The sequence below is a fragment of the Lutra lutra genome, chromosome 3 (genome assembly GCF_902655055.1).
Source record: "Lutra lutra chromosome 3, mLutLut1.2, whole genome shotgun sequence".
Taxonomy (NCBI): domain Eukaryota; kingdom Metazoa; phylum Chordata; class Mammalia; order Carnivora; family Mustelidae; genus Lutra; species Lutra lutra.
The window spans coordinates 144,192,599-144,220,490 of record NC_062280.1 but is presented as its reverse complement, the minus strand read 5'-3'; the positions used below and the strand labels follow the sequence as shown (position 1 = coordinate 144,220,490).

Genomic DNA, 27,892 nt, shown 5'->3' with positions numbered 1-27,892 from the left:
GGGAGCCTGCTTCCTCCTCCCTCTCTTTCTGCCTGCCTCTCTGCCTACTTGTGATATCTGTCTGTCAAATAAATAAATAAAATCTTTAAAAAAAAGAAAAAGAAAACGCACACTGAAACTGAGGACCCTCCAAATAATCATGGGTCCCCCAAAATGTCTTGATCCACAGGTTGGAAATCACTACTCTGGAGAGCAGTAACTTGGCTACATCATTATGATTAGTTTAGAAACAAGTATACGGTGTTGACAATACTGACTCCATCTTTGGCCCTCCATCTTGTTCATGTCCATGTGATGACCTCCCTTGGGGCTTCATGTTCTAGATCCATTGGAGGTTAATGTATGCCCTGACTAGAATGTGGAAAGACTTCTTCTGTTCTTCCCTAGAGTTGTTTAGATAACTAATAGAGATGATATAACTCACCCCCTATCCTCACACAATGCACAGATAGTACCACGAGGTCTGTTAAATGCTAATTATCAGTTTAGGTGTATGCAGACACCCTGACTTCAACACAATGCCCTCTGTATATTCCCTTGCTCTCTACAATCTGTAGAGACCTCAAGGTGTTTCTTGTGGCGGCAGGACCGAGGATCCCACTTCCTTGCTGGTGTCAGCCGGGGGCCACTCTCAGCTCCTCCAGGCAACCTCCATTTTTTGCCACACACCTCTTTCACCTTCAAACCAATCCATCAAATCCTTCTTGTGATTCGAAGCTCTCACGTTCCTTAGAGCAGCTAGAGAAAACCCTGCTTTTAAAGGGCCTGAGTGATTAGCTCAGCCACCTGGACAATCTCACTAACGTGGGATCAGCTGATTTGGGACTTTCTTTACATGCATGCAAAATCCTTTCACTGCCATACCTAGAGGAGTGTTTGATCAATCGGCTGGGAGAAGGTGTGTGTGTATCAGTGGCCAAGAATCCTGAGCCCGTCTTAGGACCCTGCCCATCACACACAGGAAGCTGAGTACATATGCTGTGATCCTTGCCTCTTTTGTATAATCTTATATAATCTTTTCCCTTTGAGTCTGGGCTGGACTTAACAACTGGTTCCAGTGACAGAATCTAGCAGAAGTGTTCAATTGGGTTCCAAAGAGATGATTGGCTTCCATCTTGGAGTCGATTTCCCTGCCTCTCCCAGTTCTCTCCCTCTCCAGGGCAAAGCATGTTGTGAGTAGTTACATGGAGGGGCCACCATGCAAGAAACAGAATTCCGGCTCTTGCGGTTGAATTGTGCCCTCCAGAAAGATATGTTGATGTCCTAACCCAACTAGTACCTATGAATATGACCATATTGGAAATAGGGTCTTTGCAGAGATAATCAAGGTTTTTTTTTTCCCATTAAACAACAACAACAAAAAAGATTTTATTTATTTATTTGACAGAGAAAGACACAGCAAGAGAGGGAACACAGGCAGGGGGAGTGGGAGAGGGAGAAACAGGCTTCCTGCAGACCAGGGCTCTGTCCCAGGACACCGGGATCATGACTTGAGTTGAAGACAGACACTTAACGATTCAGCCACCCAGGCGCCCCTCAGATATAATCAAGTTAAGATGAGGCCATGTTGGCTTAGGGTGGGCTATTCCTATGACTTATGTCAGTATAAGAAGGAAACTGGGAAGGCACCTTGGTGGCTCAGTTGGTTGAGCAACTGCCTTTGACTCAGGTCATGATCCCAGAGTCCTGGGATCGAGTCCCACATGGGGCTCCCAGCTCTGTGGGGAGTCTGCTTCTCCCTCTGACCTTCTTCTACCCTCTCATGCTCTCTCTCTCTCTCTCAAATAAATAAATAAAATCTTAAAAAAAAAAAAAAGGAAACTGGGACACAGAGACACATACACCGACGGAAGAACATCATGTAAAAGCAGACGCAGAAACTGAAGTTATACAGTTGCAAGCCAGGGAATGCCAAGGGTGGCTGGCAATGGCTCAGAGTTAGGAGAGAGACAAGGAAGGACTTTCCTTTGGAGCCTGCAGAGAGAACATGGCCAGGCCTTCATCTCGATTTTGGATTCCTAGCCTTCAGAACTGTGAGAAAGAGAATGGATTCTTGTTTCTCAAAGCGATCTAGTTTCTGGTTTTCTGGTCATTTGTTTTGGCAGCCCCAGGAAACAAATACACTGGCCAGTGGCCAGTGAGGACCTGAGGCCTGCCAATAGCCGTGTGAGTGAGCTTGAAACAGGATCTCCTGAGGCCTGCCAACGGCCAGGCTGTGCGCACTGAGGAGCAGATACTCCCCGACTCAAGCCCTGATGTGCCTGGAGCCCCAGGTGCCACCCTGACTGCAATCTTGGGAGGCCTGGTACACTGCCTATGGGAGCCCCTCTGGACTTTTGACCCACCGAAACTGTGAGCTAATATGTGCTTGTTGTTTTAAGCTGGTAAGCTTAGTTATACAGCAATAGATAACTAACAAATACATATAGTTCTATGTATTTTTAACTTGGGGACAGTGGAAGAATATACTAGAAACTGAGGAACAGGGTTATTGCTAGGAGGTGAGTGGGACTAGAGTGTAGGGAATGGGGAGGGAGTTACACCTTTGTAAGATTTTATTTTGAACCATGTGGATGCTTTATACATTCAAAAAATGAAATTGGATAAAAAAGGATGAAAACAAAAATCTAAAATTGATGAAAATGAAAATGACCAACCTGACAATACATCAAAGAGAGAACATAACTATAGCAAAAAGCAATGAATTCAAGTAAACTTTGAACACAGTGCTCTACCTGCACACGATTTAGAAGGATGTATGATCAAGATACGAGGAACTGCCAAGAAATCTTGAGTTTAGAAGATTTGTTGCGGTGGTAGTACTGGTATGTGATTCTCATCTGGTTTCTGTATATTATAGAATAAATGATCAAATACATTGATGCTGTTGTGAACTAGGGTTTTCACTGAGGGAGAAGGAAGATAAAAATATGGAAAGAAGAAGACTCTCTGATGTTGGATTTTGACATGGAGGTATGAATTCATGATTTAAAACTATATCTGGGTGAAAGGTATACTGTTTACTGTATTACATCTATATCTCCATAGATATATTTATGCAAATATATATATGCTTTGTCCACTGTAAGGGCCTGGAAGAATGACATCCTAGTGGCAGTGAGCAAAAGAACTCTGATCTAATTTTCTAAGTGCCATTTCCTCCTAAAAGCAGCTAGGGTTTTCCTGGCAAGGATAGAGAAGATTCAATGAAATGTTAGTAGGTCTTGGGTCAGAAAACAACGAAGTACTCAAAGATTGATAGGGTATTATATAGGTAAGATCAAAGGAACCAGGTGAGGGGGCTTCCACTGATCAAATATCAGCAATTTGAGCACCAAAAGTAATAATAGTGATATAGTAATAGTAATAGTAATTATAGTAAGTGAATTAAGTTGGATTTAAAAATGCAGGAGTCCACACTGAGTCTACACTGTTACTCAAAAAGGGGAAAGTCAGGAAAGGATGCTGGGAAGGGAAGAAGGATGAGAAGCAGGAGGAAAAATGAGAAAAGGAGAAAAAAGGGGGTACTCTTCTTTAGATGGGTAGAAGAAAGATAGCATTAGAAAATCACCATTTGGGCGCGCCTGGGTGGCTCAGTGGTTAAAGCCTCTGCCTATGGCTCAGGTCATGATCCCAGGGTCCTGGGATCGAGTCCCGCATCCGGCTCTCTGATCAGCAGGGAGCCTGCCTCCTCCTCCTCTCTCTCTCTGCCTGCCTCTCTGCCCATTTGTGATCTGTCAAATTAAAAAAAAAAAAATCTTAAAGAAAAAAAAAAGAAAATCACCATTTTATAAACAATTCAATGAGCATTCATTGGTGTGTGCTTATACCCCTTGGGCAAAACAATTCATGTGGTTCAGCCTATCGCTACAGACAGTCTCTGCTGCAGTAGGAGAGAGGTATGGTTGAAATAAAAAAGAAAGGGAGGCCAGGCTTGAAAATTCTCTGAATGGACAAAACAAACCAAACCAAACCAAAACGAAAAAACAGTTTAATCATACAAAGCTTAATTTGCAAGACTAACTTCACCTGGATAATGTCTTGCTTATGCCTCTGAAAATCCTAAGCAAGGCTTGAGCTGTTTGTTAAGGTTAATATGAGGTAATCACTGACCAGCTCCCTGTTGTTTAAGAAAATTCTAATATTATAACCAGTCGCTGTGAAGAATAGCCACTGCTTTCTGGCTATAGAAGCTGTTTATAACCTAATTCTGAGCCTCCTTCCGTGTTCTGGTTTGAGTGTTCCCAGTTTGCAAACTGTCTTTCTGATGTGTGCACAATAAACTTTTACTGATTACTGGCTTAGTGATTCCTTGGTGTTACCTCTATCATTTCTGAGCTTCTGACAGTATCTTTGTGGAGAGATTGGCCAGCCCATGCCTTAATCAAGTGATCCAACTTGGTGGTACAGATGATGGGACAAAAGAACATGGAAATACACATCACCTCCCACTTCTACTAAAATGTTTAGTCTGAATCTGATCATAAGGGAGAAATTCGAAAGATCCAAAATGATGCAGCCTACAAGACATTTGGCCTGGACTTTTCAAATATGTGGAAGTTACAAAAGATTTTGACAAAGTGAAAGTCCTAGTAGATAAAAGGAGTTTCTAGAGAGGCACGGTGTTAAACGGAACGGGTGAATCTTGGGTAGATCCCGAGTGTGCAATGACATTTTGGGACAATAAGGGAAATTTAAATATAGACAGTATGTTGAATGATACGACAGAAATGGTATTAAATCTCTTATACATGATAATAGTGAGATGTTTAGGGGTGAGGCAGGGTTGTGTGCGACTTTCCAAAGGTTGGGGGTGGGGCCTACATTGTGAGAGAGGACACAAATGTGAAATGGTCTTGAGTGAAGGTTATACGCTTCATAGTACTATTTTTGCAACTCTTTCAATTTTTTTAAAAGATTTTATTTATTTATTTGAAGACAGAAATTACAAGTAGGCAGAGAGGCAGGCGGAGGGGGGGGGGGAAGCAGGCTCCCCACTGAACAGAGAGCCCCATGCGGGGCTGGATCCCAGGACTCTGGGATCATGACCTGAGACAAAGGCAGAGGCTTTAACCCACTGAGCCACCCACGCGCCCCTATTTTTGCAACTCTTCAGTCGGTCCGTAAATTTTCAAATTAAAAAACTGGGATTAAAAAAATTTAGTGAGGTCTCCCTTTCTCCGACTGCTGAGGTTCACATAGGGAACCAGCACCCCAAGAAGCCTCCAGTTCCGAGGCTCCCCGTGCGTTCCCTAAAGTTTCTCTCGCACTGCGGAGTGGAGCCGGGAGGCCGTGGGAGTCACCGAGTTCCCACAGCTCCCCGCCTGGTCAGCCGAGAGCCGGCTACTCAGTGCCCCGTCCCTCCGCGGTCAGCCAGTCGCCGGCTGTCATGGGCGTGGCCGCGGCCGGGAGGCCAATGGGAGCCGCGGCGGAGGGCGGGGCCGCGCGGGTGGAATGGGCGGGGCCGCGCGCGGCTCCGGAGCCGCCTCCGCGGCTCCCCAGCTTTTTCTTCAGCTCCGGTGCGGGTTGGCTCCGCGCGTGCTTGAGCCGCTGCCCGGTAAGTGTCTGATCCCTGGGCTGCGATCGCGCTGACCGCTCCGTGCCTGCTCCGGGTCGCCCCTCCACCGGCCCGTCCCTCTTTCGCCGCGGTGTCCTGAACCGGTCGGCGTGGGACTCCCTGCCCGGCCGCGGGCGGTGCTGCCCCTCCGGTCGGCCTCGGCCGGGGCTGGGACTGCGGTCGGATTGCGGCCGGGGAGAGCGCCGACGGGGCCGGGCGTGCTCAGCGTCTGCCGCTGCTCCCCGGTTCGCTTGCGGAGCCCGGCTCCCTGGGGCGCGAGGTTCCGGGGCTGGGCCGCGCTCTTCCGGCAGGGGCGCCGGCGGCGGGAGCGCCGGCTGCAGGGCCTCATCACTTGGCGGCGTGGGGTGACTTCGGCTCCCGCGTCACAGGTCCCAACTGTGCGGCCCGGTCCCCACGGTGTGTTTCTCCTGCCTCTGCATCCTTCCCACTCGCGGTTCACTCGGAGTGTGCGGCACCGGTGCCCGACAGCGTCCTACTCTGGGAGAGGCACATTGGGCTTTGAATTGCTCCTGCAGGTTGGCTCACGTTTGTAGGGACGGGTGCACTTCATTTGCTTGGAAGGTTAATGTAGGTCTGGATCTTAGAGTCTTTCTAAGTGTAAATTCGAGTAAAGCATTTGCGGTGTTCATCATTGCTGCTCCTGCGCCAGAAGAGCAGAACAGTGTTGGGACTGTCCTATAGATTCTAGTTTTCGTCTTCCTCTAGTTGAAAGGCCTGAACGGTGGTCTTGGCTTTGCCGCTGCCAAATTTTGTGATCTTGGGTTCAGTTAATTCGTATGAAATGAGGTATGACTTCTAAGATTCCTTTTAAATTCCACGTTTCATAAGGCTGTGATGAGCTTATTTTCCATACTGTACCTTGAAAGAGAATGGGAAATGAGAGTCTATGAAAGGCAAACATATGAGGAACAAAGATTTAAGAGGGCACAGAAGTTTAGAGACGGATTCCAGTTTAAGACTGCAGACTGAAAAGGAAACAGAAGTAAATCTGAAAGAACTTATCCAGAATTAATTATAAAACAGAAACTTGGAAAGCTTTCAGAAGTTCCAGAAGCAGTTACTGTCGTATATTTTACCTCTTTTTGCAGCTGCGCAAATGAGGTAAGGAGAAAATAAGTACTAAGTAAGAGAGAATATAGGAAAGAGGATATAGTAATTTAGTACATATCTAAAGATTTGGAATCCTTAATTTGTGTAGGCATTTCCACTCAGGAAACACTTTAAAAAATAGGTGGAAAAGTTTGTATGTCCTTTGCAGGAAAATCATACATTTATAACGATTGTGCAGAATTTCAGCACTGCCACCCGCTAATATTTTTTTAACAGCCTTTGGAAAATAACATCTGGCTTTGTAGTACAGAGAGGAGAAAGATCATGTGTTCCTTCAGGGAGACCTTAGTTTGCATACTTGGTAGCTGTGTGACTAGGAAAACTCACTTTTCTGTCTGAGGCTGTCTTTCCTCAATTGTGAAATGTGGCAAACGTTCCCTATTTCATAGGGTTGTAAGGATTAAATGAAATTATTTGTGTGGAAAATCTATAGCAATGCCTGGCATGGAAGATACTCAGTAAAGATGGCTGTGATTATTAGCATGGTGTTTAAAACGCAGCAGAGAAGTGGTCCCGAGGTTTAGTCAGGCTAAAGGGTATAGCCTAAAGAGGAGTGCAGAGTGGGAAGTGATCACAGGCACTGGTATGGCCGACACTGGAGTTTTTCCAAAGTTGTCATCCCTTCCCTGGGTCTCAGGCTGAGATGTCGTCCAGACACTAGTGACTGCTAAGGATAGAAGGCTCCCTGACTGTGCTGGCCTGTCGTGCTTGGGGCTTGAGTAGATTTGGGATTTTTGCAAAGAATTGTGCTAGGAAGTTAAGCAACGTATGTAAGAAAAACCCTTCCAAAGAGCGCTCCAAAACAAAGAAATGGTTCAGTTTACTGAAAAGAGATTTCAGCTTGAGATAGCCGCAACCCTGTCTCTGCCTGCGGTGGTCCACACACAGTACTGGACATAATGTCTCCTATTCCAGCTTTAGCTAGAACCTTCTCTTGTTGGATCAACAACTGATACTCTCTGATTAGCCAAAGTAGTCTTTCTTTTCTTTTCTTTTTTTTTTTTTAAGAGTCTATTTACTTATTTGTTAGAGAACACAAGCAGGGGGAGCAGCAGGCAGAGGGAGAAGCAGGCTCCCTGCTAAGCAAGGAGCCCAATGCGGGATTCGATCCCAGAACCCTGAGATCATGACCTGACCCGAAGGCAGCTGCTTGATTGAGCCACCCAGGCGTCCCTAAAGTATTCTTTTTTTGACACAGCAAACATTAACCTGGGAAGGCAGGCAGTAGGCTTAACTGCCCAGTAATCTAGTCCTAGCATTAGGAAAGCGAAAGAGAAGAGCCCGAAGGTAATTTTTACCCTATTCCTAGCTAACTTTTAAAAATTGTAATTGAATAGAAAGTAAGTGCTGTCTCAGAGTTTAACCTGGGGATGCAGGAATGGACACTCATTTGGGGAAGATGAGTTTATGGCCTAGGCGCATCTGAATGGGAACAGCTGGGTGTGTGCCCCGCCCACTTGATTCAAAACCCTGGAGAGGCACTTCTACAGCAGTTTTGAGTTCTAGTTGAGTATTTGCATTTGAACCCAGAGCTTTTTTTTTTTTTTAGATTTATTTATTTATTTATTTGACAGAGAGAGAGAGAGAGAGAGAGAGAGATCACAAGTAGACCGAGAGGTAGGCAGGCAGAGGGGGAAGCAGGCTCCCTGCTGAGCAGAGAGCCGGATGTGGGACTCGATCCCAGGAGCCTGAGATCATGACCTGAGCCGAAGGCAGCGGCTTAACCCACTGAGCCACCCAGGCGCCCAGCTTTTGGGTTTTGATCTAACCGAAAAGTTAATATCAAAACTGACAGAAGATGGGGGGCGGCGTGCAGGTGGGGAGGGGCACCTGGGTGGCTTAGTTGGTAAAGCGTCTGGTTCGGCTCAGGTCATGATCCTGGCTCAGGTCGTGATCCCTGCTCAGGTCCTGGTCCTGGCCCGGTGTCTGCTCAGCAGGGAGCCTGCTTCTTCTCCTCCTCTGCCCTCTGCCCCTCCCCCCGCAACTCGTGCTTTCTTGCTTACTCTCTTGCTCTCCCTCTCTCTCAAGTAGATAAAATGTTGGGGAAAAAAAACTGACAGAAGACAAGGTTGCCGAAAGTAGTCATTAAAACTAAGCTAGTAAAACAAATAAGTAGTGGCAGGAAACCAGAAGGTTGATCGGTGAGATGGCATGAGGCCATATGGCAATAGAGTCTTTAAAAATTTTTTTTGTTTTGCTTCTAAATTCGAGATTAGTTATGATTCCATTTCCTATAAAGTTTTGCTGACAGTTTGCAGGAAACTTTCTACACATAAAAGAGTCACTACTAAATAAGATGAGTAAGGGGGTGCCTGGGTGGCTCAGTCGTTAAGCGTCTGCCTTCCACTCAGGTCATGATCGCAGGGTCCTGGGATCGAGTCCCACATTGAGCTCCCTGCTCAGCAGGAAGCCTGCTTCTCCCTCTCCCACTCCCTCTGCTTGTGTTCTCTCTGTGGCTGTCTCTCTGTCAAATAAGTAAATTAAAATAAATAAATGAAAGAGTAAGGAGAAGGATAAGCTCTTAACATCATCACTGAGAATTAACTACGTAAAGTGGGCATTTAAGTGGTAAGTGTTCCAAGGTGTGAATTGGGCACCACGTATTTAACTCACTGATTTTCAGTAACAGCACAGATGCTTTGGATGTCCCCGACGTCCTCATTCCTTCCGTAGGTGGGGCCCTAGGGTCTGTACTTTTCAGAAACTCTGTAGTCAGCTTAGGAACTCCTAATAAGGAGTTCTGTGTGCCACACAGATGCTTACCGCATACATAGTATCACAGACCGAACCGGGGTGTTGGGGGGAGGGGCAGTGGGGATCAACTGGGTAATGGTTTTCTTTTCTGGGGATGAGATTTTGGAACTAGATAGCCCAGGCGATCACCACCACCACCACCAGCATCCTGAATGTGTGACATGCCTCTGAATTGTTCACCAAAATGGCTTATTTTATAGTGTGAGAATTTCACCACCGTGAACAACTCCCAAAATTTATTTGAACACTATCTTCGTATACTGTGTATTGGAAAAAAAAAAAAAACAAAAAACTATTCCTGTTTAGATTGACTGCCTACCTTCTGAATATTATAGTCTTTCTTAAGACTTTTAATTTAAGCACATTTTTGTTTTTGATAAGATGCTGCTTATCAGTACTACCTTTTTGAGGCTGCTTAGCGTTATTTTCTCCTTAATTAAAACACCATCGCTCCTTTATGATTGCATACAGCCTCAAGTTGTAGCAGAAGGAATGCTGTATTTGGAATCAGAACCCTTGGGTTGGAGGCCCAATTCTACACTGTCAGCTGTGTGCCCTTGGGAAGGCACCTTGCTTGAGACTCTGTTTCCTAGTCTGTTTTTCTGTTCTTCCATCCCAAACTTGTTGGGGGATCCACTGATATTGTTTGTATCAGACACTTTTCTAATGGCAAATTACAGTGCTCCCGCGTGTCACTGTTATATAGTTACTGCTTTGTTTTCCTTAATTTGAATTCAGCAGAATCCTAGAATGGATTAAGAATGGTACTAGTGGACTGTTAATAAGTTACTGAATTTATTATTAATGTGTTCTGACAGTGTATATAGCTTAGAGTATTAATCATTATATTATTAATATCATTAGGTTAAGAATTAGTTATGTACAGATATTATTAAACGTTTGTAAGGATGATAGGGAGCTGAGATGAGTTTTTGTGGGCGGGACTTGTTCTTGGTCCTGAAACATAAAGCAAATGATGATTTTTCAGGTTCCATGCTTATAGAGCCCTTTATCTTACTCACTTTTTTTTTTTTAAAGATTTTACTTATTTAACAGAGAGAGAGACTGCAGGAGAGGGAACACAAGCAGGGGGAGTGGGAGTGGGAGAAGCAGGCTTCCCTTCTGACAGTCCGAGAGCTCGATGTCGGACTTGATCCCAGAACCCTGGGATCATGCATGACCTGAGCCCAAGGCAGATGCTTAAGGACTGAGCCACCCAGGCGCCCCTATCTTACTCACTTGTAACCAGTCTGGATTCGGTTAATGTCTGTAAATGTAGATGTATTTAGAGTCTCCTGTGGGTTCCTTGTGCTTTTTCTTCGTTTAAGCAAGCCCCTGGGCCTTGTTGCAAACTGCCATTTTTGGCAATAATGACTTGTGGCAGGCCTTTCTTGAGAAATGTAGTCTTAGGAAACTTGTAAAACATGCAGAGTAAAAACCCTGGGCGTTCGCTCACCAATAATGACTATAATAAATTAGGAATTTTATTTCAAACCACAATAATTATGGCTGATGGTATACGTGCAAATATGTGTTAATTTGCATGTTTCTCCTGTTATTGGCAGAGGCCAGATTTACCAACTGAAAGTGCATAAAACTGCAGAATGTGTAATGAATGTGTGGGACTGGGCATGGCAGGTGTGTAAATACGTGTTGCAGCGTGTGAGCCCTTTTAAGTGAAAGGAAGATGGAAGGCGACAATTGTTGACTGTATTTTTTGTGCTAGTTTGAAGGTGTATATTTATTCCCCATTATGGGAGTATAAGCTAGGCATATAAGCGTAGCCAATAAAAGTATGGGCCCCACCCCTAATTGGTTGTGTTCGCTGCTTGGAAGTTGATGATGTTGTTGAGGAAAAACCCTAGAGGTTAATAGGAACTTCCCTAGGAAGGATGATGTGTGACTCTGACCCCAGAGTCCACCCCTTTCCTTTAAACCAAGACACCTCCCAGCTCTTAACGTGATATGGATAAGAAAAGAAAACTAACATTTATGGAGTGTGAACTAGAAGTTTACTGTGGTACTTTGGAGTAATTGTCATTTTATCTTGGGACACTGGGTTGTAACATTTTTTTGCTCTAGTGGACCTAAGGGACTAAGACAGTGGTGACAAATGGCTAATAGTTGTTGAGTGAAAATGAGTGGATTTTAGATAAAATGGACTACCCAGAAAATAGCCTCCCACGTGTTCCACTAAATACATTCACTATGTCATGGGAACAGCACATTGCATTACTTAAGGCCTACATGCGATTTAAGGCAACTGATAAAATGAGATTTGTAGGTAGCTGAACTTCGCTTTCTGAAGGCAAGGCTGCCCTGAGCTACTGGGGTGGGGGTGGGGATGGTGGGCGTGGTTCACATACAGCATCTGACGGCAATCTCCAGATGGAACACAGGTTTAAAGAAACTGTGCGTGGAGTTATGACTTTGACATGCCTTCCTTTTGTGTCCAGGGAAGACCCTATCAGAGGCTATGTTTCTCTGATCCAGGAGAAGGGATGGTGGTGAAGATGTCGGCCCTCAACTGGAAGCCCTTTGTGTACGGAGGGCTGGCCTCCATTACAGCGGAATGCGGTAAGGAGCCCCCCGGGGTGGGGGAGCCCCTCAGGTCCCTTGCTTGCTGCTCTGTGTGGTGTTTGATGGGACCGTAGTTCCAGCACAGCATGTGAGAGTATAAAACATTAATCTCCGATTTCAAAATTGCCTTCTTTTGGTTGTTTTTCCGACACATGGTCGTCTGGCTGCCAGGAGTTTAGAGTTCGGAGTTCAGTGTGGAGAAAGTGGAACTTGTTAATCAAACAGCAGGTCTTATCAGTCATTTGTAGATTACATCTGTGTGGGTGTGCCTTGTCCTTCCCAACTGTGCCCACCCCCCACCCCACCCCCCCCCCCCACCCCCCCCGTGAGTGCCTGGGGCTAGCGACTGTGCTGAGCGCCTCTGGTCTTCCCCGAGCCCATTAGCCACACTGTGTCTGGGACTTCCTCCTCCGCTGAGCTCCGCGTCACATCCTGGTTAGTGCTGTCTGCGTCCTGGCATAATTCGATCAGCATATCCTGAGCCGCTCCTGAATGCCAGGTGCTGGGCTGGACACGTGGTTGGCTCCCAAGGCTCGGTCGCTGCTGTCCTGGGACAGGGGCTGCCCCTGAGGGGCCTGTGAGGACCAGGGCTGGGGGGTGAAGGCGTTTGAACCACCCACCCACTTGGCTGCCTGTGTGGGCAGGCTCTCCCATGGCCACGGTGGGTCACCTTTGCTGAGAAGGGGTGTTACATGTTTCCGTGGACTCTCCGTGGGGCACTGGGTGAAACTTTTTTTTTTTTTTTTAAGATTTTATTTATTTATTTGACAAATGGAGATCACAAGAAGGCAGAGAGGCAGGCAGAGAGAGAGGGGGAAGCAGGCTCCCTGCTGAGCAGAGAGCCCAATGCAGGGCTCGAGCCCAGGACCCTGAGATCATGAAGGCAGAGGCTTAACCCACTGAGCCACCCAGGCGCCTCTGGGTTAAACATTTTTACCTGCGTGAAACAGATTGGCTTTTACACTACAGAACACAAAGTGAGACGTTCCTTTAGAAAGGAACTTCTCTCTCTTCATTCATATTGAACCCGATTTTAGCTTTTGGAGATGCAAAAAAAATAGTAACATATTTTAAAATTTCCTGCTCGTGTAAATCATTCCGCATACCTACCTTTCACAGCAGTGCAGCTTCTCAAATCCTAGGTCGAATAATATGGAAACTACATAAAAATGTAAAGAAAGGAAGGTATGTTTATGAATCTTTGGGGTCTTTTTAATCTTTTGGTTCCTAGTTTTTTTCCCAAATAGAGAAAAGATTGCAAAGTATTTGCTATTTCTTAATTCTGTTTCTTTGTTTATGTTATAGTCAAAATGTTTCCTCAGTAATAGGTCACCATGTATCCTTTATTTAGTGGAATTTCTTTTTATTGTGTGAAATATTTCTTTTTTTAAAAAATTTTAAGGTACTTTTCCAATTGACTTAACCAAGACCCGGCTCCAGATTCAAGGCCAGACGAATGATGCAAACTTCAAAGAAATCAGGTATCGAGGAATGTTGCACGCGTTAGTGCGGATAGGCAAAGAAGAAGGGCTGAAAGCTCTGTACTCAGGGTAAGTAGACTTATGTATGTTTATATTTGACTATTGATCTTCCAAATGAAATAGACTGAAAAGTAAGATGTCACAGAGAAAAAATAGAAATTTGAGGTGTATTTGAAAAGATCAAGTAGTTTGGGAGATTTTTCATGTTTCATTTCAATTTTATTTTCTGTGTATCTCTTAAGTAGTGAACGTTGTGGTGAAAGTATGTTTTTATTATTTTCAAATGCAGATACTAAGGCAAAAATTACATTTGTTTCAAAAAAATTCCATAATTCAGTGTTTCACTCTGAGAAAAGCCCTTCCCCTTGGCTATTCTGAATTACCGAGGTTTTTGCTCTAAGGAAAATGGTGGCGTGTTCTCTGTGGGTAAGGGTTGTGAACAACATTTCTTTAGTCCAACATTTAGGGAACAGTGTGCTGAAGGCGTGGGATAGGAAAGTGAGTAAGACAGGTGCCTATGTCAGCCCGAGTTCTGGAGAAAACAGAATTCACTTGGGTGGCTTCAGTGAGGAGACTTTAATGGAGGGGCTACTTGAGGGTTAAGGGAACAAAAAGGAAGAATATTGAAGTACCTAGAAACGATCAAAGTGAGAAGTTGTTACCAACCCTAGGACCAAAAGGACAAGGACAGGAATGGTGTTAGCAGAGCCTGTTAGGACGAGAGCCTTGAAGGAGCAAACAGTAGTTGTGGGGGGATGGTGCTTCGGTAGCGCCCAGGGAGAGGAGAATCCCTCTTCTTCTTGCTCCTTCCATCCCATTGTCTGCTGGTGGAATCCACCTGGAAGTCAGCAGGGAGAGCCTGAATGACTCATCCGTGAGCACCTCCCTCTCAGGGTGCAGAGCATCACCGAGAAGGCTGAGACTGGATCTGGGAGCGCAGAAGGAGATCAGCAGTAACACACAGTCGCGAAGGAGCTGTTGTTTAGTTGGGGCTGCAGATGTGTGAAGAGGGGGTATGATGGAGTCTGATAATGAGTACTAGGGTCTGGTAGAGGCAGGCCGTCAAGCCCAGACTACGAGGACAGGGGAGAGTGTGTTTCGGGAAGGCTGCTTGATCCAGTTAGTGCCCAGTGTGAGCTTGAAGGATCAAGAGTGAGTTAGCCAGGTGAAGTTAGAAGGGAACTGTGTTTCTACAGAGCCAGTAGAATGTGCAAGAAAGCTTGGTACATTCTAGGAACTGCAAGTAAGGCGGGGTGGGTATGGTGTGGGAGGCGGTGAGCAGAAAAAGCTGGAGCCATAGTAAAGGGTCAGGGTGTGGACAGCCTTGGGATGGGCTAGGCATCCTGATTTCATCTGGTCCACCAGAGGGCCCAAATCCCTTCTGTGGTCCGGGAAATAGAGAGGAGAGCTGATCAGTTGGAGTGGAAGAACATTGAATCCACTGTGGGATTCTGGATCTGGAGACGGGCTGGGGGTAGGATGTGCACTGAGAAATCTGTGAAGTGTTTGGAAATGCATGGTTGGATCAGTGTTGGAAGCAGGAATTAGGCGTCCTGAGTCTGTATGGTGCTGGAAACGTGGGAGTAGATGAGATCACCCGGGGAGTGTGTGGAGCGGGGAGAGAAGAAAGCACAGGATGGAATTCTGGGGATCCCCCAGAGGACAGAAGTAGGAGGCAGTGGAGAAAAGGAAGGGGACGTTATGGAGCTCAGGGAGGAGACAGCTGCACGGAGGGCAGGGTGGACAGTAGCAGATACCACAGAGAGGTCATGTAAGGTACTGAGTGGAACACCTGATTAATTTAGTGACAGAGATGTCAGCTGGTCACCTTGGTGAGGGCAGTTTTGATGGAGAGCAGAGAGGGAAGGGGGACTGTATTTGGAGGAGGAGCTGGGAAATTCAGGGACAGCTGGGGTGGACAACTGCCCCCGGGTGGTTCTGGGGTCCAGAAGGCTAAGAGAGGGAAAGGACTAGAACAGGGCCTCCAACGAGGTGGGAGAGGAGCTCCAGAGAAGCATTGAAGAATGCTGGCTGCTTGCAGGGGGTGGGTTTCACCAGGAGGTTGGTCCCGAGAGAGGGGAGAGAGCCATTTCCTTTGAACACCTGTGAGCAAACAGAACTCCCCGGTCACTTACCTTTTCAGGAATGATAACTACAAGGGGTTGAGCTTTCACTTAGTGAACTAATAATTTGCACAAGTTTAACTGAACACAACTATATTTTTGTTGGATTTTGAATTGTGAGAAACCTGGTTTAGTGTAGTTTAATTGTAGAAGGCAAACACATGGTTGCATCTGTGTGTGTGTGTGTGTGTGTCTTTTCGAGGATTTAAAGTGATTTTTAGGATCTCTTTGTCCTTTTGTATGTTGGTTTGACAGGATTGCCCCTGCGATGTTACGCCAGGCTTCCTATGGCACTATCAAGATAGGCACTTACCAGAGCTTGAAGCGACTGTTTGTGGAACACCAAGAAGGTGAGTGGGGAGTCTTTTTTCCACTTGTGGATAGGAGTTGGGTGGGTTGTGTGTCTTTAGTCAAGGTGAGATCAGTTTTTCTTGAGCCTAATTGTGACTCTACTACTGCTGAGGAAAACTCTGGGTGGAAAGTCTGAATGAACAGTGCTTAAAGCCAGTCTGTTCTTACCTGAACTTCGGGGAGTGATGGTTAAAAAAGGAGCAATCTTAACAAATTTTTAGTTTCCTCATCTCCAAGTCACCCAGACTAGAGGGTATGTTGTTGTAGTTAAAAATTTCCAAAATCAGGAATTATTGCCGATTTTTCAGGAAAGCAGTGAATACCCTCCTTAGTATCATGAACTGAATTCTAATACTCTATTGCTTGTTGACTCTGTGACTTTGCTTTAATCCATAGAACTTTTTCTGGATTTTTTTTTTTTTTTAACAACTTTATCTTCTGGGTATCTTCTAGGAGTGTATTTTTTTTAAGATTTATTTATTTATTTGAGAGAGAGAGTGTGTGCTCACATGCCCTAGTGGGGGAAGGGGCAGAGGGACAGGGAGAATCTCAAGCAGACTTTGCTCAGCTGAGCATGGAGCCTGACTTGGGGTTTGATCCAGGACCTTTAGATCATAACCTGAGCCGAAATCAAGAGTTGAATGCTTAACCAGCTGAACCACCTAGGGGCCCCAGGAGTGTATCTTTTTTATTCTCCTATGAGATATATCTCCTCTTAATTACTAGAGTGGTCTGTATTTAACACAAGAGTGTATTGGTATATGGTTGTCCACTTTGCATGAGAATTCACATTCCTGTTTTGGTATCAAGTCATTTTGCTAGGCAAAATCCCATTAAGCCAGCAAAATTCCTAATATTTTAAAAATTGCTCGATTCAGGGGCTACTGGCTGGCTCAGTCACTGGAACATGTGACTCTTGATCTTAGGGTCATAAGTTCAAGACTCACACTGGGTATAGAGATTCTTTAAAAAAAATTAAAAATCTTTAAAAAATTTGCTTTATTTATAAAGCAGAAATTTTACTATTCTCTGAAGATGTATAAGTAGTATGTAAACGAGTTACACCTATATTTGAGTGACTGATATGAAGAGCTCTGTGCATATGAAAAGCTGAATAATAATGTGCTTGTTTATAGATGAAACTCTACTGATAAATGTGGTGTGTGGAATTCTCTCTGGAGTCGTATCCTCAACCATCGCTAATCCAACTGATGTTTTGAAAGTAAGCAGTGCAATCCATTATCTTTTTTTTTTTTAAGATTTTATTTATTTGACAGAGATCACAAGTAGGCAGAGAGGCAGGAGAGAGAGAGAGAGGGAAGCAGGTTCCTTGCTGAGCAGAGAGCCTGATGCGGGGCTCGATCCCAGGACCCCGGGATCATGACCTGAGCTGAAGGCTGATGCTTAACCTGAGCCACCTACGTGCCCCAGGACTTACTTTGTCAATGCTCTCAGGATGTTTGTCTTTGTCCTTCTCTCTCCTTTTTTGTTCCTATTAGCTAACCAGTGTTCACTGCTTCTGCCTTCTACTAGTTGACATACTACGTGCTTAGAATCCAAAAACGATTAAGATAAGGACCCTGCCCTCAGAGCCTTCACTCTAATTAGAGATTCTGATAGACATCAGAGTTTTGTGCAGCAGTGTGTAGAGTACAGCATGTATGAAGGTGCTTTTGCTGGGATTTTGTTGGGAAAAAGTGGAGAGAAATATCTCTACAACCCTTAATCTCTCAAACATACGTACAGGCTTATAGAAAGGCAGTTCCTGTATTTTGGTTTATTTTCCCATGTTAGCATGGCAGTAACACTTTCCTTTAGAAGTTAGAGATAATTGCTCCCTAAACAAAAATAAGGAACAAGTTTTAGTGGGAAATCCCTTTTAATTTTAAAAAAGTTTAGAGAACTACATCAAACATTATTATTATTTTTTAAGATTATTTATTTATTTATTTGACAGACAGAGATCACAAGTAGGCAGAGAGGCAGGCAGAGAGAGAGAGAGGAGGAGGAAGCAGGTTCCCTGCTGAGCAGAGAGCCCCATGCGGGGCTCGATCCCAGGACCCTGGGATCATGACCTGAGCCGAAGGCAGAGGCTTTAACCCACTGAGCCACCCAGGCGCCCCTCAAACATTATTTTTATGTTGGAATCTTGGTCATACAAATTCTGTGGCTGTTGTCAAGGTTATTTGTACGTTCAAGTGTAACTGAGTGTGACGGGCATCATGTGGTCATCTCGTGCTCAGCTCGCTTGCATACCTTTTGGTTCAGCTGGTTGGAAATAGTAGAGGCTTGAAATAACTGATTTAAGAAATACCCTTGCCCGTGCTTAGTGTTGCCAAGTATGCTGGATACTCTTACCAGTTACATGAAATCTTAGCATACCATCACATTCGCTTTCCTGTTCAGTAACTTATAAGAAAATATGTCATTTTTTTTTCCTTTTCAAAAGACTGCTTTCAAAAATCCATTTTTTGGGACACTTAATGAGCTCTGGACTCCACTCGATGCATTTTGTTGATTCCAGAGTGTCTCAGAACCAACCCTTATGAATGTTAAATCCTCATAATTATAAATCCTTATAAATCCTGCCAGGGCATTTTAAACTAGCATTACAGTCCTATGTATACTGCAGTTCTTTTAATGGTTAGTAAACAACAGATTGAGTGGTTTTGAGAAGTCTACATTTGGAGAGAAATGTGCTTTCCTTCTCATGTTCGTCTTTAAAATAATCTCCAGATTCGGATGCAGGCACAGAGCAGCACTATTCAAGGCGGAATGATAGGCAACTTCATTAACATTTACCAGCAAGAGGGAGCAAGGGGCCTGTGGAAGGTAAGTCCCTGAAACAGAGCCATCTTCCTTACTTAGTTCTTCCCTGTTTTCCTTCTTTGAATTTATTTTTCCTATTTCCATCCTCTTCTTTAATCCTAATGGCAAAATTGCATATAGGAAGAAGAGTGACATCTGCCCTCAAAATTACTTTCTTCCTTAATTTTATTGTCTGTAGAATGGGAATTACAAGGTATATGTCATAGTTTTAAAGTACCTTTTGAATAATTCATGGATAAGAAATTCTGTGAAGATGGAGCATTTTTTTGTTTACTTAAAAAAAAATTCTTATAGAGAAGGGTTTTATAGGTTATAGTTCCGTGTGGATTTTTTGATCTGTGTGATTTCTTGGTCCTTAAGTGAAGACTGTGAACAGGCAAGTGCTGGTACGGGCTGCTGCTCCCTGGTATTCTAGTGACCCGTCAGTTCACAGAGTAGACCCTAAAGGTCATCCAGTAGGGTCCTCAGTATGTACTTGGAAACTGGAGCCTCTGTGAGGCGACTTGACCTGGCCAAGTTCCGGCCAAAGTCGTATGGTTAGTGCCAGAATCAGTACCGGGCGTGGGACTTCTGACTTCTTTACTGTCTGGACTTTTCTGCTCTGTCACTGTGTAGTTTTTTCCCAAGGCTGGTTCCATGGAGAGCTGTCTAAATCTTGGTTGTTCATATTTTTATGCAGGGCGTGTCCCTTACGGCCCAGAGGGCTGCCATCGTTGTTGGCGTGGAGCTGCCGGTCTATGACCTCACCAAGAAGCATCTGATTCTCTCGGGCCTCATGGGAGACACTGTGTATACCCACTTCCTGTATGTTTAGAGATTTTTTTTTTTTTTAAAGATTTTGTTTATTTATTTGACAGACAGAGATCACAAGTAGGCAGAGAAGCAGGCAGAGAGAGAGGAGGAAGCAGGCTCCCTGCTGAGCAGATAGCCCGATGCGGGGCTCGATCCAGGACCCTGGGATCATGACCTGAGCTGAAGGCAGTGGCTTTAACCCACTGAGCCACTTAGGCCCCCTAGAGACTTTTTTTTAAAGGTTTTTTTTTCTTTTAAGATTTTATTTATTTATGTGAGAGAGAGAGAAAGAGACAGAGAGAGCATGAGAGGGGAGGTCAGGGGGAGAAGCAGACTCCCCATTGAGCTGGGAGCCTGATATGGGACTCCATCCCAGGACTCCGGGATCATGACCTAAGCCGAAGGCAGTCGCTCAACCAACTGAGCCACCCAGGTGCCCCAGATTTTTTTTCTTAAAATGGTATTTTTAGGGATGCATTAATTCAGGGTGGCAGTTTGCTATAAATGTATAGAAATTTTAAAGAGGGTTTATGATAAAAGTATTATATCCTCATATTTGAAAAGTTATAATTCAAAAGTGAACCAAGAAAAAGTAAAAGTCCTTATTATCTGTTTACATAGGTAACCACGGTCAACAGCTTGGTTTTTGGGCACATGGCAGATATGTCTATAAATGTATATCATGTGTACTTGCTACACAAGCAAGATCATGCTTAGCATTCTCTTACATTTTATTTTTATTATTTTAATTTTTTAGCTTTATTAAGCTATAACTGACAAATCTGTGAGCTATTAAAAGCATATGACATAATGATTGATATGCATACACAATGTGAAAGGCTCTGCCCCCAGAGTTCATTGACATTATATTACATGTTTATCCTTGTGTGTGTGTGTGAAAACATTTAACTTTTACTCTCCTGGCAAATTTCAGTTATATGATAGTGTTCTCAGCTATGGTCACCCTGTTATATATTAGATCCTCAGACCTTGTGCATTTTTTTTTTTTTTTTAAGATTTATTTATTTGACACATCACAAGTAGGCAGAGAGGCAGGCAGGGAGAGAGAGGAGGAAGCAGGCTCCCCGCTATGCAGGGAGCCCGATTCGGGGCTCAAACCCAGGACCCTGGGATCATGACCTGAGCCGAAGGCAGAGGCTTTAACCCACTGAGCCACCCAGGTGCCCCGACCTTGTTCATTTTAGAGCTGAAGATTATGCCCTTCACCAGCCTCTCCCTATTTCCTCCATCCCTCGCCCCTTGCAACACTTTGCTACTCTGTTTCTAGGGTTCTGTGGTTTTTGTTTGTAGATTCTACATATAAGTGGTACCATGCAGTATTTGCTGTTCTCCCTTTTTAAAATTTAATAATGTGCTCTAATTATCTTTCCATATACGTACAGATAGACTTCATGAATTTATAATAGCTGCAGGTTAGTATGGATGTATCATGGTTTCATCCACTGAGGGCTGATTTTGCCCCTCGAGGGACCTTTCGCCATTTCTGGAGACTGTTCAGATGGTTAGGATTAGGGAATACTGTTGGCATCTGCTTCGTGGAGGCCACGGAGCTGGTCAGCAGCTTACAGTGCACAGGACAGCCCCCCACGACACAGACTTGCCTGATCCCCAAAATGTTAGGTGTGTGGAAGTTGAGACACTCTGCCCTGAGTTGATTGATACCAAGTACGGTCTTAGTCTTGTGAGACGGAAAGTTTCATAGACCCGGAGACCCCTTGGGGGGTGGGGTGGGGAGGCATTACAATGAGGACTTTTTCTCTGCTCTCCCAGAACGGTATGGTTATGATAGGGCTAAAATTACTTTGATGCAAACAGATGTGATAAATCATCATTGGAGGACATTCCTTCATGTTTCTATGATACTTTGACATTCCGGAACCTCAAAGGTATTCTTAGTTGGGGCCAGAATTTAGAAGCCACTATAGTCCGTGCCATATTTAAGAAGTTGATGCAGCGCTCTAGTGATAGGCCTCCTCCTGGGGACCTTGCCTCCTGTTACATGTCACTTTGGCGATGTTGGGGAGGAGGCTGTTTCCTGCCTCTGCTAGTGATGGTTGCGGCTCAGTGGTGGTGAACTGTTTGTTTTTCCATTGGAATCTTTTTTCACAGCTCAAGTTTCACCTGTGGTCTGGCCGGGGCCCTGGCCTCCAACCCCGTGGATGTTGTGAGAACACGTATGATGAATCAGAGAGTCCTTCGGGATGGCACGTGCTCTGGCTACACAGGTACCCTGGACTGCTTGTTACAGGTGAGAGTGGATGTGCCCCTGGGCAGGGTCATGTGGTCCTTGCATGGCTTATTTGCTTCCTTGCTCCCCTCTGAAGAGTTTTCTTATCACCATGAAAAAAACAAGGGTTAGAGCAAGACAAACCTGTGGGTTGGTCACTTGTGACTGTCTGACTTTGGTGGAGGTTCAGACTCTACCTCAGTTTCCTCATAAGTGAAATGGGACAATAATAGCACATGTGTCATAGAGTTCTTGTAAAAATCATTGAGATGATGCCTACAAAATAGGACAGTGCCTGGATTCATGCATAGTAAGCCTTGTTAGTATAATTAATAATAATAAGGGACACTTATGAAATAAGCTAATCTATTTTACTTACTCTTCACTATTCTAGTGGTTTGTTTCGCTCATCGGAACTGCCCCCCAAATGTGTGTGTGTGTGTGTGTGTGTGTGTGTGTGTGTGTGTGTATGAATATAGACCTACATATTCACACACACACATATTTGTATACATGTGTTTAATTGAAGAAGTGACTAAATTTTGAGGGTGTTATAACTAACATGAATGATGCTCCAAAGCCCTGAGAAAGTGCCCAGTTTAGGCCACACTGGGGCTAATTTTATAAATACAAAATCTCGATGAATCTTTAGAAATGAAAGTTCATTTCCTTTATACCGCTGCTCTGCTGTAAAGGGAGAGAAAACAGTCAGATTTTCTGCCATCACAGTAGAACTGTGTCTCCTTCCAAAGTGTATCTCCCTCCTCTCGAGTCCTGCTGGAATGAATATCCCGCATTCAGACATCTCTCAAAAGAACACGTCGCTCTTACTGTACTTTTCAGTGTGAACAGTGGGGCCTCCTGTTCACGAGAGGATGGAGGTTCGCAGCTGTCTCCCGACTAGATTGCCAGCAGCCCAGCATCCGGGCCTGCTTTGCTGTTCCTTTTCTCTGGCGTGACGCGGGCACAGCCTAGGCTTCGAGTGCTGCTGCAGCAGAGCAGAGATGCGTGTCTGTATCCACCTAGAGATGCGAAGTAGCGGTGCCCTGAATTAGGTCTTTACCGCCATCGTTTCACTTCTTTCTTTCCCACCTGCTCGTGAGCCCACGTGGCCAGGGGGCAGGAGACTCCAGCTGGGCCTCAGTCTCCCTTCTCCCTCCTCCAGCTGCTCTCTGCCTGCTGGGGTGTGGGCGCGTTTGACACAGAGCCTTCCTCTTCTCCGACGCAGAAGCCTTTAAAGAACAAAAAGGGGCAGGGGGCAGTGAGGTTTTAAACAGTCTTTTCGAATATTTTTAAGAAAAATAGATCATTTGGTCTGGCTCCTAATGAATTATTAACACATTTGACCTAATTGGAAAGTTGGAAGTTAACTTGTTTTTCTCTCCCCACTCCTTGTAACAGACATGGAAGAATGAAGGGTTTTTTGCTCTGTATAAAGGATTTTGGCCAAATTGGTTGAGACTTGGTCCTTGGAATATCATTGTATCCTTTTCTGTCACAGTACATCTGAAGAAAGATGGAGCTCGAAGAAGATTGTATAAACTGTCGTGTTATTCATGATAATTTAGAAGTGGCTTCTTTTGAGTTCCTCTGATTCTGAGAGCTAATGATTCAGTTTTTATCTCAGCAGGTATAAAATCTCTGGGCTGGGCTATATGAATCTTGATTTAGTGCTGGTATTATTGAAAGGGAATGACATCAATACAGATTTCTATTCAGACTCTGTTTTAGAAGCTGAGAATACTTACGAGTACAAGGAGAGACAGGGATTGATTTGATATCCCAAGCCACCCTGGGGAAGGATGTGATTTGACAGCGGTGTTCTAGAATGCTTATTTTAGAGAGTGCCTGAGGATAAACAGGAATTAGCTCCTGAGTTATTGGGCCAATTAGCACTGTTTCCTGTATGCCAAGTGGGAGGCAGGTTCATCAGATAGGGAAGGGCAGAATTACAAAGAAGGGAATGTGGTTTTCACCATTCCATTTCTCTTTATCTGTGCCTCCCCCCTGCTGAAGGCCTGCCTCACTGTGACCCTTGAGGAGAGCTTCCCAGGGCTTGCTGTCTCTGTTCCACACAGAATTTACTGTCCTAGAAAGTCTGCCCACCTCAGCGGTCGCCAGAGCTAGCCAGGGGGGATGTCATGTACAAAGGGGCTCTGGGAGCTGGTGCTAAGGGATTTGGATATCTCCGCTGTGGTGGTTCTGTTCCAGGCTGACCTTGGGGAGGCCAGTGGGACGACCTTATGGGATAGATAAGGGTGGAGTCCCTCCTGTTCAATCCTGCCCATGGCACATGGTTTGCCCAGGCGTATCTGTTAAAGGTGCTGTCTGTGAGCCTGTTTTTAGGGGTCCGGGTTGTTAAGATGGCGTCTCTTCTGTCAGCCTTAACCAGTAACCGCAGTTCTTTGTGACCTATGAGCAGTTGAAGAAATTGGACTTGTGACAAATCAAGGCTGCATGAGACAGCGCTCTGAAAACACTCCCTTTCGAAACAATAAAGCTTCCTGTGTGTCACGCTGCTTCTCACTGCTTGGTTCACCACAGATTCTGAAGCGTGAGCAACAGATGAAGATGGGGTTAGCTCAGATTGCTGTGTGTTGGCAGTGGGCGCTGCGCATCGACTGTTTCATGCTAGAAACTAACATCCAAACACGAATCCTTACCATGCAAGTGCCCTTCAACATCAAAGACCGCATGTGGAACATACGTTTCTTGATAAAGAAAACTTGCGAGAAGATCAGGAACTGTGTGTCGTTTTCTTCAGGGGAGAGCTGAGAATGCCAGGCTGCTCTAGAGAAGCTCATCAGAACCATGGAATAGAGCCTCCGAGAGGGTGTTGTTATTCCTGAACTGGGGACTGTCCCTTCTCGTCAGCTGAAGGAACTTCACACGTGGAGACCTGGCCCTTTCAACTCCAGGTGGAAACAGTGCAGGAAACAGAGCCCTGGAACATTGCCCTGCTTTATAATTTCCTATTTTGGCAGGATCCTTCACTTACAATAAGTGATTTTCAGCCTTCGAAGGCTTGACCTTTGTGAGGAATTGTTACGAAGTATTAATCTCTAAATCCATGACGGTGGGATGTGTTGGCTTTTGAACATGGCAGGGTCCACGTTGATGGAAGATCTTTGAGGCAGCTGGGGTTCAGTCTTAGGTAATGTGAGCAGTTTGCTCCGGTTTTTAGCAAAGTTCATTATTTCTGTAAAATGGGGACGATAACCTGTATTGATATGGAGGGTCAAATGAAGACAAGAGTAGCTTCTAGTTGCCTGCCTGGTGGGGAGGCGATGGATCTCAGCCCTGCTATCGTCCCGCCAGAATCCCAGCATCAACAGGCTGGTGTAAAGAAGAGAGAGTGGTTTCATGACGGGACTCTCACTGGAATCCCTAGGAAAGCCCCTCGCCAAGGCCTTGTGAAAAGAGAGAACATGGTCTAAGTTACAGTTTTATTATGTTTTCCGTAGCAAGATGTTGCGAGGGAATTGGTTGATTTTTCCAGATTTCTCAGTTTTTACTTTAGTTCAGGTTATCTATTAAGGTATGTCCTGTCTCAGACTTCCTGTTCAGTATGGTTGGAAAACACTTGCTTGAAAATTTAGAAACTATCTCTTTAGTGCTGCACCTGTTTTCCAGTTTCTGAAAAAAGTATATAGTATCTTCCTTTCTTTGCCTAAGACAACAAAAATTGTTCTCCCTCTTCTTTCTCACCTTCATCTTGTTCTTTTCAAACTACAAAGTGACTCTGAGAACCCAAAGAACTTTACACTTCTAGAAGACAGCCCAGGGAAGGGGACGTATTTACTTGCGTACCTTCAGTTATTCCGTTCGAGAACATGACACACTGACGGGGGCTCTGGGACGGACCCTGCTAAAGTATTTGCGGGGTAGGTTCTCAGTTTGTTCCCGCCCTGGGTCACCACCTTCCTTGAACCCAGCATTGAAGGTGTGTAGGTTTCTCTTGGGGATGGGGCCGTTTTCCTGCCAATCACTTTCACGTTGCCTTCTCTATTAACGTTTACTTTGAAAAAATATTTCGTGAGGCAGAATTGCTATTTCCAAACTCGAGACAAAGTCATTAAGAAGAGAAGAAGTGGTGGAGTGGCGTGTAGGTGTTAATTGGTTAAAGACTTAGTTGAAAGTCCAGATCCCCTCGCCCATTCTAGAGTGACTGCAGAGCAAGCGCACTGGGGCCCGGCTCCTGGTACTGAACCATTATCTTTAGACAGATTTTTTTTCTTCTTACCAAAACATTCCATTGACCTGGTCAGGGCTTTCTCAGAAAGGCTTTCACTTTTGGGTTCCTCTAGTTCAAAGGATTACTTTTTTTTTTTTTTTTTAAGATTTTATTTATTTATTTGACAGACAGAGATCACAAGTAGGCAGAGGCAGGCAGAGAGAGAGAAGGGGAAGCAGGCTCCCGGCTGAGCAGAGAGCCCGATGTGGGACTCGGTCCCAGGACCCCGGGATCATGACCTGAGCTGAAGGCAGAGGCTTTAACCACTGAGCCACCCAGGCGCCCCCAAAGGATTACTATTTTAAGAACCGCTTTTTTTTTAAAATGAAGAAAACATTGTATTTTTAAAGTGTACATTAAATTTCTAAAATAGTAGAAGCAAGCTCATTTTGAAGACCAAGAGTCAACGTCATGCAGTGTTGATTGTATCAATTTATTCAAATTATGTACATGTTCATACCAGGATGAAAAGAAACGGAAACCTCACCATAAAAGTTGAGCACATTTTTTAAGACAAAAATGAAGTATTTCTCCAGGGTAGATTTATAAAACACGTTATATAGAACAGGATCTTCACCTTTTCTGGTTTTTCTGCTTCCTGAAGGAGTTCATGCAATCGTTAAGCTTCTAACCAAGAGAGAACTTAAGGACTTGGAGACTCAGTGCCCTTATTTTCAGGGGTGTGACTACCCCCAGCCCCCTTGGATATTGCTTAAATGTGGCAAAAGGATTTTTAGCTTTTATAACTAAAATGAAGATCATGGATTTTTTTTTTGTCTGCTCGTGGATTTGTATAATCATCGATGCTGAATGTTGCCGATGTGTGATATAAAAATGGCTCCTGTTCTCCATATTTATTCATGAGCTAGAAATAGTATGTATTATGTAAAGACTATACATTTTTCATAAGCCTTTATATCTCAAGCTCTTTATTTAAGCATTGTTGGAATATGTGGCATAAGCTTTGTTTCATTGTTTAATAAACTGGAATAATACATAACAATCTAAATGATTTGTGTTTATTTTGGATAAATAGAAACCTTTAAACAAAGACAAGCTCCAAAGAGTCCAGAAGGTTGGAGTAGAAATAAATGGCACTTGTGAAAGTGGCTACAGACATTTCTCCTCATGGAGAAGTTGTTGGGGGTCATTTTTTTTTTTTTTAAATTTTTAAATTATCTCTACACTCAATGTGGGGCTTGAACTAACAACATGAGATCAAGAGTTTCACGCTCTATCACGTGAGCCAGCCAGGTACCCCAGGATCACCCTCTTTATTGCCTGAACATCTGTGCGACCTCCCACTATATGAAATCCTCTGTAGCCCAGCAGAGGCCAGTGACTTTGATTCATGGACTGGCTGGGTAAGGTCCCCTGGAGATGCGGAACACCAGGGTGATGGCATGGGTGCCTTGCGCCTTCAGGTTCCCTCAGTCCTCCCGGCGTTTGGTGTTGGCTAGAGACGGGCTGGGATGTTTGATTAACTGTGGATCAGGCAAAGGCACCTGTGTTTGGCTTAGAAGAGCCATGGATTGGAACGCAAACCTAGTTCATTAAATTTTTCACCTAAAAATATTCTTGGGGCACCTGGCTGGTGCAGTCGGTGGAGCATGTGACTCTTGATCTCAGGGTCGTGAGTTCAGGCCGCATGCTGGGCGTAAAGCTTAAACAAAAATAAAAATTAAAAAATAAAAAAACCTCTATAAGATTATAAGAAACATAACATGTATTTTTTTCTAGGTGCCTATCTTACTAACATTTGAATTAAAGATGGTGGTTTATTGAAAAAAAAAAATAGAGCCGGGAAAAAAT

At 44.5% G+C, this 27,892-nt stretch overlaps 1 protein-coding gene across 6 annotated transcripts; it reads left to right on the top strand.

Moving 5' to 3' along the window:
- Positions 1 to 1,954: 1,954 nt before the first annotated feature.
- Positions 1,955 to 26,205, top strand: SLC25A30 (solute carrier family 25 member 30). Of its 6 annotated transcripts, none has more exons than XM_047723483.1 (11): positions 1,955 to 2,352; positions 2,899 to 2,973; positions 11,899 to 12,019; positions 13,425 to 13,572; positions 15,882 to 15,976; positions 17,114 to 17,199; positions 18,714 to 18,809; positions 19,486 to 19,610; positions 21,729 to 21,867; positions 23,248 to 23,328; positions 24,248 to 26,205. In XM_047723483.1, exons 2-11 carry the CDS (start codon positions 2,953 to 2,955, stop codon positions 24,287 to 24,289), a joined length of 954 nt encoding a protein of 317 aa, XP_047579439.1. In that variant the 5' UTR covers positions 1,955 to 2,352; positions 2,899 to 2,952; the 3' UTR covers positions 24,290 to 26,205. The 6 variants fall into 6 exon arrangements, with proteins under 6 accessions (XP_047579439.1, XP_047579438.1, XP_047579441.1 ...); XM_047723482.1 differs by having other exon boundaries at positions 2,861 to 2,973; XM_047723485.1 differs by having other exon boundaries at positions 1,955 to 2,384.
- The last annotated feature ends 1,687 nt before the right edge of the window (positions 26,206 to 27,892 follow it).